Source organism: Rhincodon typus, chromosome 12, assembly GCF_021869965.1.
Source record: "Rhincodon typus isolate 14 chromosome 12, sRhiTyp1.1, whole genome shotgun sequence".
Lineage (NCBI taxonomy): Eukaryota > Metazoa > Chordata > Chondrichthyes > Orectolobiformes > Rhincodontidae > Rhincodon > Rhincodon typus.
Genome location: NC_063343.1, coordinates 6,632,709 through 6,646,138, shown reverse-complemented (window position 1 = coordinate 6,646,138; position 13,430 = coordinate 6,632,709). Strand labels below are relative to the sequence as shown.

General features: G+C 44.3%; 1 protein-coding gene across 1 annotated transcript in view; it reads right to left on the bottom strand.

The window, feature by feature from the left end:
* Nucleotides 1–13,430, bottom strand: part of LOC109923870 (dihydropyrimidinase-related protein 3-like) — a 228,487-nt gene that overhangs the window by 129,317 nt on the left and 85,740 nt on the right. The window contains exon 2 of the mRNA XM_048603930.1: nt 4,346–4,434. Coding sequence (XP_048459887.1) covers nt 4,346–4,434 — 89 coding nt within the window. The remainder of the gene's footprint in view (nt 1–4,345; nt 4,435–13,430) is intronic.

Genomic DNA, 13,430 nt, shown 5'->3' with positions numbered 1-13,430 from the left:
AAGAAGATAAATGGAATATAGAGTTTTGAAAGTACAGTTTGTGATAGAGGGTTCCAACCATGAATGGCCACCTGCAGGTTAGTGAACAAGTGGGAGGGACATACACAATACAAACCCAAACCATCTAATGACTGATTTTACACAGCAGTCCTTCCAATGGCAGGGTAAACCCAATTTGCACATCCTCGGCACCCCAATGCCAGCTTCGGGCTCGGGCGCATGGGACAGATGGAGAATAATGCTAGTGTAGCAAGAACCACAAGCTGCCAACTTCAAATACAAGGGGGAAATGATGCCCCGGAGACTTTGTCTCATCAGTCATGTTGAATTTACGCCCAGCTCAGTCAGAAAGATTCACAAATCAACTGTCCTCACTGAATCACAGAATCCTTAAAGAGTAGAAGCAGGCCATTCGGCCCATCAAGTCCACACCGACCCTCCAAAGACCATCCCACACTGACCTGCCCCCCCACCTCTCTAACCCTGCATTTCCCATGGCTAATCCAGCTAATGTGCACATCCCTGGACTCTAGGGGCAATTCAGCATGGCCAACCCACCTGACTTGCAAATGTTTGGACTGTGGGAGGAAACCGGAGCACCCAGAGGAAAGCCCACGCAGACACAGGGAGAATGTGCAAAGTTGCCCAAGACCCCGGTCCCTGGCACTGTGAGGCAGCAGTACTAACCACTGAGTCATGCGTGCTGCCCCTATCTATTGAATGCCACACTGGCCACGTGAAACAGTCTGTCCAGAGGTAGTCCTATTCCTTTTAGTGTTGTACTATTCCTGTATTGAAACATACAGAAACTATACAAAGGAAGAGTTAAATGACTCAGACTAAACAATGAACAATGCTTGCTGACTAACGTTGCGCAAATAGTCCGTGGGACCCGTTATAAACACTACACCACACAGCAGGAAACATTCAGATATCCCAGGGACCGGGAGAGAACTGCTTTTATCCTTCACTCCAATGGCGTTAGTTATCTTAAATGGAGGAGGATGCTGTCTCAGAACAGCCAGCTCTGGGAACAAGGCCATGCAGCCTGCATGTTCTTTCCAGCTGGCACCAACCACAAGGTTGTAGTCATTGAAGCATTTTCAGATAAAGAAAACGATAAAACACGTTGCTCAAAGCACACAAGGGGTTATAGGTTCCTGTCAATGACCTCTTACATGCCAACTCTATCCAAACTCTCAGCCAACATATGTGGAATGCTCCAGAAGTATCTCCCAGATGGCTTATCTATCAGTATCTCCAAATCCTGTCAGGCACTGGGCAGGTATGGACAGAAGAAAGTCCCTCAGATCATCTGTTAGACATCTCAGTCCCACAATGAGGGGAAAACAGAGTCATTTGAAATATGACGATGAACAGTCAGAAACTGAAGTACAAGCCAGGCTAGTATATGAATCTGGCGAGGAACGTGGCGATGAAGACATACCCCATCATGTTGGCATCATGGGACTCCAGACATTTCCATTCTGATTGAAGGACTCAGTCCTAGATTCAGTATTCCCATACGTGATTTCACCGCAGCAAAAATCTTACGATGCCAAAGGAATTTTGACACAGGATGTTTGATCCCAATCATAAATACAGAAGTAAGCTGTAAGGCCGACAAGAGAGATGCTGTAGATGTATGGCTTGGAACTGATTTTCAGTATGTCAGCTCCAGCAATGTGATAACTTGAATATACCACTGACTGGGAAGAGTTCCAAACAAAATTTACTGCCACTATCACGACAGGCAGCAGCGTAACTGGCGGATATCATAAGACTTGCTATAGAAGTCTTTCAACCATTCTGCGGCTCTCCTCATTTTAACACTTTCACTTACTGCGAACTCCAGACAGACCTGGCCATCACAGGCAACCAATGTCCACACAATCCATCAACGGCAAACCAAAATACCACTGAAAACGGCCAAGATCTTTCTCACTGTTTGCTCTCTGATGCCAAGCTACACGCTGAGTTCACAAATTCACTGTATTTAAAGCATCACGTCTCTGGCCCATGCAAGCATGAAAGGCCAAAAGCTGGTATTTGCGATTTGGGTGTCACCAGCAATTATGGAGCATTTATACCAAACTAAATCCTCGTGAAATATCTGTGGTACTGCCAAAACTAGATGTTGGGTGTTATTCTTGAACCAGAGGTGATGGGTTGCAATTGACTTACCACTGATCCTCAAACTCCCTTCCCCTAGATAACAGCACCAACTCTCCTGACATTGCCCGAGAATAAACCGGATTGGTTACTAAATTGACATCATATTATCTGTGCTCAGTGATACATCGGGACCATGACTTCACCCAACATCATACATCACAGCCCAGTGATGCCCAGAGTGAGCAGACAGGGAGCTCCCTCCAATATCTGTAGCGGCAAGAACAGGTGGCTGAGATCTCCCCAACAGCAAGCTAAGCGGAGAACCCAAAGACTGCTGAACTTTTAACTTAATTCCTTTATTTTTCTAGTTTATATTAAGAAGGACTTTAATGTTAATAGTTACATTATTTCTTTATTTTTCCATTTATTCTATGAAGGAAATGCTTTAGATGTCAGAGGTAGGTTCTTTACTCAGAGAGTAGTAACGGCGTGGAATGCCCTGCCTGCAAAAGTAGTAGACTCGCCAACTTTAAGGGCATTTAAATGGTCATTGGATAAACATATGGATAATAATGGAATAGTTTAGGTTAGATGGGCTTCAGATTGGTTTTACACGTCGGCGCAACATCGAGGGCCGAAGGGCCTGTACTGCGCTGTAATGTTCTATGTTCTATGCTTAACTTTTTAAACTCTGTTTCCCCTATTATTTTATACCTACTTTTTTTTGTACCTTTGTACCCAAGGTGGTGCCACGTCTGGCGACATTATGCACTTTTCACTGTACTCCTGTACTTGCGACAGTAAAAATCTAAATCTAAAATCTAACATCCTCAGCTCAACTGTTGCTGAAATCCTCGTTCGTGCTTTTGTTACATGTGAATTAGTCTACCTCACTGCTGACTGGCTCCCACATTATAACCTCCGTAATCCTGAGGTCATGTAAAACCCTGTTGCTCATGTCCTTACATCAACGCCCACATACCTATCACTCCTGGGACTTGCTGACTTACACTAGCTCCTGACTGTAAAATTTCTTTTTAAAGTTCCACATGGCTTCTGCTTTCCCAGCCCACACTGTTGCAATCTCCTGCCCCACACCCCTCTGCAATATCAGCTTTGAATTAGTGGGAGGCAATGGCCTATTGGTATTATCACTGGGTTGTTAATCCAGAGACCCAGGTGATGTTCTGAGGACAAAAGCAGAAGTTGCTGGAAAAGCTCAGCAGGTCTGGCAGCATCTGTGAAGGAAAAAAACACAGTTAACGTTTTGGGTCTGGTGACCCTTCGTCAGAACTGTTCTGAGGAAGGGTCACTGGACTCGAAACGTTAACTCTGTTTATGTTCTGGGGATCTGGGTTCGAATCCCAAGGTGGTAGATGGTAGAATTTGAAATCAACCAAACAAAAAATCTGGAATTAAGAGTCTAACGATGACCATGAATCTATTGTCGATTGTTGGAAAAACCCATCTGGTTCACTAATGTCCTTTAGGGAAGGAAACTGCCATCCTTACCTGGTCTGGCCTACATGTGACTCCAGACACACAGCAACGTGGTTGACTCTTAACTGCCCTCTGGGCAATTAGGGATGGGCAATAAATGCTGCCCTAGCCAGCGACGCCCTCATCCCGTGAATGAATTTTTAAAACATTAAAATCGGTGAAGTTTAAGAGACCAGAATTGGTCAATTCAATTGCCTAAACCCTAAACTCTGGAATTACCATCCGCACACTTCTCCACTTCAATTTCCTCCTGTGAGACACCCTTTAAAATCTACCCTCTTTGCCAAAACATTTGGTCGTTGCTCCAAATCTCTCTCATGGTTCAGCATTATATCTTCATTTACTCCATACAATAAGCCTCAGGTCATGTCAGAGATGCTGTTCTGAATACTGTAGTCCTACTGGACGATAGAGTGGCTCTCTCATTAGAGAGAGAAAGAGACAACTAGTGGTGGTTTAACCTGAGGGTCACCATGCCTCAGGCAAGGTTGAGATGGAGGGATCTCGAAGGTGACCTCAGCCAGTGGGGGAATGGAACAAGAATGTTGGTGTCGCTCTGTATTGCGAACCAGCCGTTCGGCCAACTGAACTCGCTAACCCTCAATATAAACACGACTGTTGCACACTAAAATAACTTGACCACGGGGCCAAACCTAGACACAAACAAACAACAGCCGTTGCAAGTACATTTCTAATTTCATGATGAGGTGTCAAAGAAAACTGTACGTACTTGATGAGGCCATCTTCCATGTACAGGTCAGCATAAAAAGACTGGTCATCATTGACAACTCGGCCCCCTTTGATCAGCAGTCGGTCACTCTGTAAACAGAAACTCACCATTATTTCCAGCTCATTTAATCAAAATACAAAGTCAACTGATGATAGATTCTCCAAGCGAATATACATCTGTAACCCAAATCGGGTCGCGATGATTTTTGAACTACCTCGCCGCAAAAGAAACTCAACAGCGTGGATCATCAGCATTGCCAACTTTTCCAAGTTATCTCAGAATCTCTTTCGGATCAATCCTGAGGAAACCATTGTGGGCAACTCAAAGGAAAAAATGTAGCAGCATTAAACAAACGTGCTTTTTTAAAAGCTTTTTTCTTGAACACAATTTAGTTATTGCAGTTCGAAAATAGGCTTGCAATAACAGTGACTATTAATTCTATCACACTCCTGGTTTGTGCCCTGTAGATTTTGGACAGTCTTTGGGGAGACTGGAGGTGAGTTACTCACCACAGTATTCCTAGCCTCTGACCTGCTCTTGTAGCCACTGTGTTTATGTGGTGAATCCAACTGAGTTTCTGGTCAATGATAATCACCAAGATGTCGATAGGGGGAGAATTCAGTGATGGTGTGCAAATGTTACTTGCCAATTGTCAGCCTAAGGCTGGATATTGTCTAGATCTTGTTGCATTTGAACATGAACCACTTCCATGTGCCCCTGAGAAATAACTCCTTTATTCGGGTTGATATACCATTTTGGGAAATTGCAAGTCAAAATTCTAGGAGGTTTGGACTCAGAACTTAAAGCCTTCCACAGATGAAAGGACATCCTAGAAAGCCCAAGGACAGATGCCATGGAAAAAGCGAGGAGAAAATTTACTGTAGTCGAGGATGGTCACCCAAGTTTGCGAAAAGGGAGGGCTATAGCCTATAAACGTCATAAAAAACAAACACCAAACCAAAAATATATTTAACATGGATTCATAAGAAGATTAAAAAAAAATCAAAACACAGCCTCTCGAGTCTGCTTTTCAATATGATCAAAGAAAACTATATTCAAAGCTATGTAACTCAAAGATGAGACTAAACACTACTTGAAACCTCTAATTGTTTCCATTATTACAATTCCTGCGATCACCCCATACTTCATCCAGAGTGATATGATTCGATACAGGCTCTCCAGAAGCATTTCAAGTTCGGAAAAGCATGCTTTAACATGAATATTTGATATTTTCTGACCGCTTAATGAATCACAGTCAACATCACTTGCCTCCCTCCCTTTCTATAGAAAGTCTGGTGAAAACACTGTGCTTGATGCACAATGATTATTACAGACTCTGAATGTGCTATAGAGTAGGATTAAGGAGATTGTTCCTCTAGCTCAATAACCATGCTGTCTGCAGATAATGGTAGGGCCTTTGGGAGTGTTGCTATAGACAGAGGAACCTAGGGGTGCAGGTACATAATTCTTTGAAGTTTGCATCACATATAAACAGGATGTTTAAGAAGGCATTTAGCACGCTTGCCTTCATTGCTCAATCCTTTTGAGTATAGGAGTTGGGAAGTCATGCTGGAGGTTGTACAGGACGTTGGTGCGGCCTCTTCTGGAGCACTCTGTCCAGTTTTGGTCACCCTATTAAGAAGGATATTATTAAGCTAGAGAGGGTCTAGAAAGAGATTTACCAGGATGTTGCCAGGTATGGCAGCTTTGAGTTCTAAAGACAGGCTGGATAGGTCATAGAATCCCTACAGTGTGGAAACAGGCCCTTCAGCCCAACAAGTCCACACTGACCCTCAGAGCATCCCACCCAGACCCATTCCCCTATAACCCACCTAATCTATACACCCCTGAACACTACGGGCAACTTAGCATGCCCAATCCACCTGGCCTGCACATCTTTGGACTGTGAGCAGAAACTGGAGCACCCGGAGGAAACCCAAGCAGACATGGGAAGAATGTGCAAACTCCACACAGACAGTCACCAGAGGGTGGAATCGCACCCGGGTCCCTAGTGTAGTGAGGCAGCAATGCTAACCACTGAGCCATTGTGCCACCCCTGAGATTTTTTTCCACTAGAGTGTAGGAGGTTGACGGGTGACCTCACAGAGGTTTATAAAATCATGAGGGGCATGGATAAGCTGAATACCAGGTGTCTTCCCTTGGGTGGGAGATTCCAAGACTAGGGGACATATTTTAAGGTGAGAGGAGAGAGAGCTTTTAAAAAAAGACATGAGGGGCCTTTATTTTTGTTTACACACAGCATGACTCGTATGTGGAACAAACTTCCTGAGGAAGTGGTGGATGTGGGCACAATTTCAACGTTTAAAAGACATTTGGTAAAGTACATGAACAGAACATAGAACAGTACAGCACAGTACAGGCCCTTCGTCCCATGATGTTGTGCCGAACTTTTACCCTAATCCTAAATTCTATCTAACCTCCACCCCTACCTTATACTATCATCCATATGCCTATCTAGTGGCCACTTAAATGCCCCAAATCAGGCCGACTCCACCACCCTCTCTGGCAATGCATTCCACGCCTCGACCACTGTCTGAGTAAAGAACCTACCTCTGACGACTTCCCTATATCTACCTCCACTCACTTTAAAACTATGCTGCCTCGTAATAGCTACCTCCACCCTAGGAAAAAAGTCTCTGGCTGTCCACTCTGTCTATACCTCTGATCATTTTGTACACCTCTATCAAGTCATCTCTCATCCTTCGTCGTTCTAGGAAAGGTTTGTAGCGATACATGCCAGGAGCAGGCAAGTGGGACTAGTTTAGTTTGGGATTATGTTCAGCATGGACTGGTTGGACTGAAAAGATCTGTTTCTGTGCTGTATGACTCTATGTTCAACATTGAGGTCAACACGTGAAGACAAAACACGCGAGTTAGGTGCTGGAGAGCCAACAGTACTTGTGGAATGGGATGGAACCTGTGTCACAACAGATAAAGAACGAAGGAAGGCAATAGGCAAGACACCTGTGCAGAACAGTCAATGGGTTCTTGCAATGTTTCTCAACACTCAGGCACAACAGAAATGCAGTCATAGTTGACACTGGTAAGAGGTTAATAAGGTGCCAAAATAGGTCAGAGTATGGATTAAACAAGCTTTTTAACAATGCTTCATTTTCAGTGCTGCTGGAGAGAATTCAGAATCTAAGCATAACAAAGGTTTCTCAGAGTCCAGCCCCTTTCCAAAACGACATTCGTTCATAGCTGAACAAAAGACAAAATCCTTCTGGACACTGCTTCCCGTGAATGGTGAACGCAATAATACTCGCGACCTACAATTCACGAGACAACAGATTTAACATGGTGCCCAAAGGGGCACGTCACAGTGGGGAACCTGTACGTTTTCAGTGAAGGCGGAGTTTTGGCGAATATTGCGCACCCGGTCGTAAATTCAACATAAATAAAAGCTCTTAGTAGACCGCTCAGCAGTTCATCATACTCTTGGCCTGTCCTTTCCAGAACATTAGGCAACAGCACAGAGACAATGATGCTTTTCAGCGTCAGAGGGAAAAAAAACTAAATCAAAGCAGTGAGTTACAGGCTCCCTTCTGCTTATATACACATGCAACAAAGCAATAGATTGGGGAATTAAGTAAAAGCTGTACATTTTCAATGGGAGTAATTCTGATCTTTGATTTACATGCAAGGGAAATACAGTTTATGAGTTGAGGAGAGGGTAGGAATTATCAATAGCTCTTTACTGTCCCTCTGGGCTAGATGTTTATAATAAAAGGTTCAGATTCCTGTAAGTTATTATAAAAGTCTGGTCTGAGTATATATAAAACCAGTCACTTCAGGCTTGATTGATTCACCAACTTTAAGCAGTCTCTCGTTTTAATGAGTCCAAGAAGAGAATTGAATTTGCCTATAAAATACAGCTGAGGTCACACTGGCAAATATAAGGGATGACAGCTCTAAGCAAACTCATACATTAGTGGTCTTCGTACACGCTCAGCAAAACAGGAGACTCATCTACAAAACGGGAGGCATGATCACCCTTATTAATGACTTAGAACAAAGACAAACAGAGTGACATGGCTCAGTTTTCTGATGGTACCACGCTCGAGAGGAATGCGAGGTATGAGGACACACAAAAAAAAAGACTGCAAGTGAGGTTTGGGTAGAGTGGGCAACATGTCAGCTGAAGAAGAATATTGTGGGGAAATGCGAAGTAACTACTTATCGTCATTAGAAAGCAGATCTTTTTCAGACATGTGAAGCTTGTAAATGTTCATGTTTAAGAGAGAATTGGCAGCACATAAAAAGTTAGCATGGCTGTGCAGCAACACGAAATGAATGGCACGTTGCCCTTCATCACAAGGGAGATTGGAGTACAAGAATAAAAGTATATGTCTTGTTACAACTGTAACAGACTTTAGTGAGACAATACTTGGGACTTTTTTGATTCCTTCGTGGGATGTGGGTATTTCTGGCTGGGACAAGTGTTCTGGAGAAGGTGAGCGTGAGATGCCATTTTGAAACACTTTGGGGCAGAGGGAGTTCCAAGACTTTGATCCAATGACAGCGAAAGCGCAGCGACAAAATTCCAAGTCAGGATGGTGGTTGGCACCAAGGGGAGCTTGTAGATGTCAGTGTCCCCATGCATCTGCTGCCCTTGTCCTTCTAGCTGCTAGAGGTCACAGGTTTGGAAGGCAGTTTCTGCAGAATCCCCAGGTCTGACCTGCTTTTGGAGCCACAGTATTTATGTGACTGGCACAGTTCAGCTAGTGTGTGTTATGTGCAATTTTGATCTCCGCGCTTATCAAACAAAATACTTTGAGGTATTACAGGTATTCACTAGATTGGTCCTGGGATGACAGAGTTCTCCTATGATAAGATGGGCAGCACGGTGGCTCAGAAATTAGTGCTGCTGCCTCACAGAGCCGTCTGTGTGGAGTTTGCACATTCTATCTGTGTCTGCGTCCAAACTTGTGCAGGTTGCTCATAGTGCCCAGGGATGTGCAGGCTAGGTGGGTTAGCCACAGGAAATGCAGGGTTACAGGGGTAGGCTCAGGGTGTGGGATGATCTTTGGAGGGTCAGCGTGGATTCGATGGGCTGAATGGCCCACTCTCCACATTGCAGGGATTCTATCAAGAGGCTGAGTAGATTTGGTCTATGCTGGCTGGAGTCCAGGAGAATGGGAGATGTTTGCACTGTACTATCCAGGATTATGAGGTAGCTTGACAGGGTAGGCAGAGACATTGTTCCCACCGGCTGGGAAATCTAGAACAAGGGGACACTATTTCAGGATAAGTAACCAATTGTTTAGAGCAGACATTGGGAAGCAGGCAGGAAAGGGAGGCCTAACATCAGTCATGATCACATTCAGGTTTGAAGGACATATCAGAGATAGTAGGAACTGCAGATGCTGGAGAATCCGAGACAACAAGGTGCAGAGCTGGATGAACACAGCAGGCCAAGCAGCATCATAGGAGCAGAAAGGCTGATGTTTCGGGCCTCGACCCTTCTACACCTTGTTGTCTGTTGAAGGACATATCGTCCTGTACCAACGTTTCTGTCTAAAAAGAAATTAATAGCCTGAGGCTTTGATTGGAAGTGGCAGAATGCAAAATAGTTGGGGTTACATGTCAGAAAGAGAGATAGGGCATTTAACCGCTTGAAACAAATCTGACATGGAATTTGATCTTGGTGTCCTCAGTTGTGCAAATCTCTCTCATAGTTTCCTCTTCAAACACAGGAAGTAGAGATACATATTAAAAATGATACAACTGCTCCCATTCTCCCCAGAATGCACAGGCTCTTCCATGGCGAGTGTCATCTGTTATCTCCACCAAGAAGCCGTTTATCTTGTCTTAATGGACCAGTTGCTCGTTGGAAGCAATGATGACTCGATCCAATTCTTTCCACATAAATGCACATGGCACACATTCCAGCAAGACTGATTGGACAGCTATCGGAATAGGAAGACAGTGGCACACCAAGAGTCACTGAACTAGTAATCCAGACAGGCTGAAGCAGTGGAGACAAGCGTTCAAATCCCACCGCCGTCACAGCTGGTGGAATTTTAATTCAACTAACAAAACTTGGAATTGGAAACAAATCTCAATAATGGGAGACCATAAAACTGTCGATGGTTGAAATAAAAAACACAACTGATTCTGTAGTCTCCTTCAGGGAAGGATAGCTGCCATCTTTATGCAGGCTCGCTGATTTTGTGACCTATAGTCATGTGACTGGCTCTCCTGTGCCCACTGCAATGACTTGGTCACTAGGGATGGACAAAAATAATGCTGGTCTTGCCAAACGATGCTCTCTTTTCATGAAAGGACGAAAAAAGGACCCCCTGTTCCTTTGTTACATTACTAACACTTTCCCTGACAAAAAGTTGTCAGACCTGCTGAGCTTTTCCAGCAGTTTCTGTTTTGGTTTCTGATTTCCAGTATCTGCAGTTCTCTCGGTTTTTATTTTGTCAGTTCCTGTTTTTCTCGGCAACTCACATAAATGACTACTCTTCAAGTCAAATGTAGCATTAGCTAGTTCAGCACATAGTGAGGACTGAAATTGGAACCTATGTACGTTTACCCACACGCAGTGTACCAGACACAAAGTTAGCGACCCAGTTGTTTTTACCACTGGACAAGTCAGGTCCCTAAATAAATAAAAAACCTGGTTTGATGCAGTATATATTTTTTAAAAATTTGGTTTTTCACCAAAACACAAAACCTAATCTTCAGTTCTGTACGCTTCACAATAAAGTTTAGCACTCAAAGGAAAACAAGTTATCTCAACATAACAACTTGAAAGACTTCAAAATACATGGCAAAATAGGATCACAATTATTCTCCATCACTTTACAGTTACTCAAAAACCTGAGAAATAGCCCTTCACTATCAAACCTGTAAAGTTTGACTTAACTGCTTCTTTTCAGTTCCAGTCATGTAAACCAGGAGGCCTTTTCCTTCAGCCACTCATAACTGACAGCTTAGACTTTCCCAGTTTTTAAAATAACTGCAGGCCTCAAACCAAACACTCCCACATCTTGCAAGTTTCACAAACTACCCTCTTTCATTAAACTGCTCCAAACAATTTCGTTTTCCAGGAAACGGGAAACAATGTTTCCGTTAAACTCGAGTCATGCCTCCTTTCAACTACTCAAAAGCCTTCCATGCTCTGGGTGTTTCTAAGCTAAAACCAATTCTTAAAACCCAAAATTAAGCTAATCACAGAATCCCAAAATGTGGAAGCAGGCAATTCAGCCCATTGGAGTTCAGCTCTGAAAAGCATCCCACCCAGACACATCCCCCTATCCTTTCCCTGTAACCCAGCACTTCCCATGGCCAATCTACCTAACCTGCACATCTGTGGACTGTGGGAGAAAACTGGAACACCCGGAGGAAACCCATAGAGACAGACACAGGGAGAATGTACAAACAGTTGCCCGAGGATGGAAACGAACCCAGGGCCCTGGCACTGTGAGGCAGCAGTGCTAACCATTGTGCAACCCCACTGAATGCCTTCAGTGTTTACTTTCTCGTCATAAACTCATGCAATATAAACACACTTGCATGAATATTTAGGACAATGGTTTAAAAATTACACCTCCAGAAAGACTGACGCAGTTAATTTTTCAAGGCCTTTACAAAAATAGACTAAGACTCATATGCCACTAGTTTAAAATCCAAGCACTTAGAAAATCAAAAGTGTTGCAAAAATCACACACCTTTCATTGCAGCTGGAATAGGCCGAGGTCATTCAAACCCTGCGCCCCCGCGCCCGCCACATGTCTCTTCCATCATTCAATTAGATCACGGTTTACTTGCGTCTCAATGCTATCAACCGACATTTGGTGCTGAGACCTTGAAGCACAATTCACCAATCTCGGTTCAGAAAATTACAATTAATCACGGGATCTCGGCAACGTTTTGAGAGGGGAAAGGGATTTCTTGCTTGCTGAGGTTATGTCTTCTTCTGCCTCCCTCAACCAGATGAGACAGCTTGTCAATGAATTAAAGACCTTAACAGAAATTCCAATTCATCCATCTTCACTGCAGGAGTGGTAACCAAGACAATGTCACCTTCCCATAAATTCATCCTCACAATCCAACCAATTACCAGCACCATCTCCCAGTCAAACAAATTTGGTGATGGCAGCCAAAGGGCTACAGTTGAGCTTGTGCAAGGATGAAGTGGCACCGTCCTTCAAGCCACTGCTGTTCATCATTAACTCTAAGACGATAAAATTAAAAAGAAAGCCTGTAGCGACCTCTGACAAGAGTGGGTACATAAAGGACACAGCCCTGGCATCTGAACTTGCCAGGTCTTTAAAAAGATTCCTGACACTCCTGCCCACAGAAGATGCTCAATTCCATCGAGAGACGGAGACGATTCCGATCAGGACATACAGCAGTGGAGGAGGTAACACCGCCTTGTATGGGAAATTAGTTACGAGAACAAGTCTGGGCAGGAAACAGCCAAGGTCTACCAGGGCATTCTGTCGTGAATCAGTTCAGAGCTTTTGTTTTCAACATATTGTAAGCAATCTAATTTTAAAATGGGTGAATAACACTAGTATGTGGGCAAGGACTCATTTACAAAGTGACATTCTGCAGCTGAACACTGCAGAAACTGCTTTAAATTCAGTGGACGGAGTGAGAAATAGGAAGAAACATGTGAAGTGCCTGAGCGCACAGTAGCACAGATCTCCAACATCAATCACATAGGGAGCTGGGTCCATGACACCGGGTGATGTGGGGGCACTGCCAAGGTACAGGCTGCAGTCCTCACACAGACAGGAACTATTCCGCTCAGTACTAACACTCACTGCAGACAGGGATGGACATGAGGGAGACGGGGGCGTGCGCGCGACAGAGTGAGGGAGGGGAACGTGCGCACGAGAAAGAGTGGCACCGACAGAGACACAAGTGCGCGCGCGCGAGTGAGAGAGAGGGCGTGCGACCGCGGGAGACAGAGTGTGTGTGGGGCGCACGCACGCACGAGAGCAAGTGCACGTGTGGGGTGCGCGAGGTAGAGTGAGGCAGGGTGAGTAAATGTGTGTGTTAGAGAGAGGGGGAGCGTGTGTGTGTGTGTGTGTGTGTGTGTGTGTGT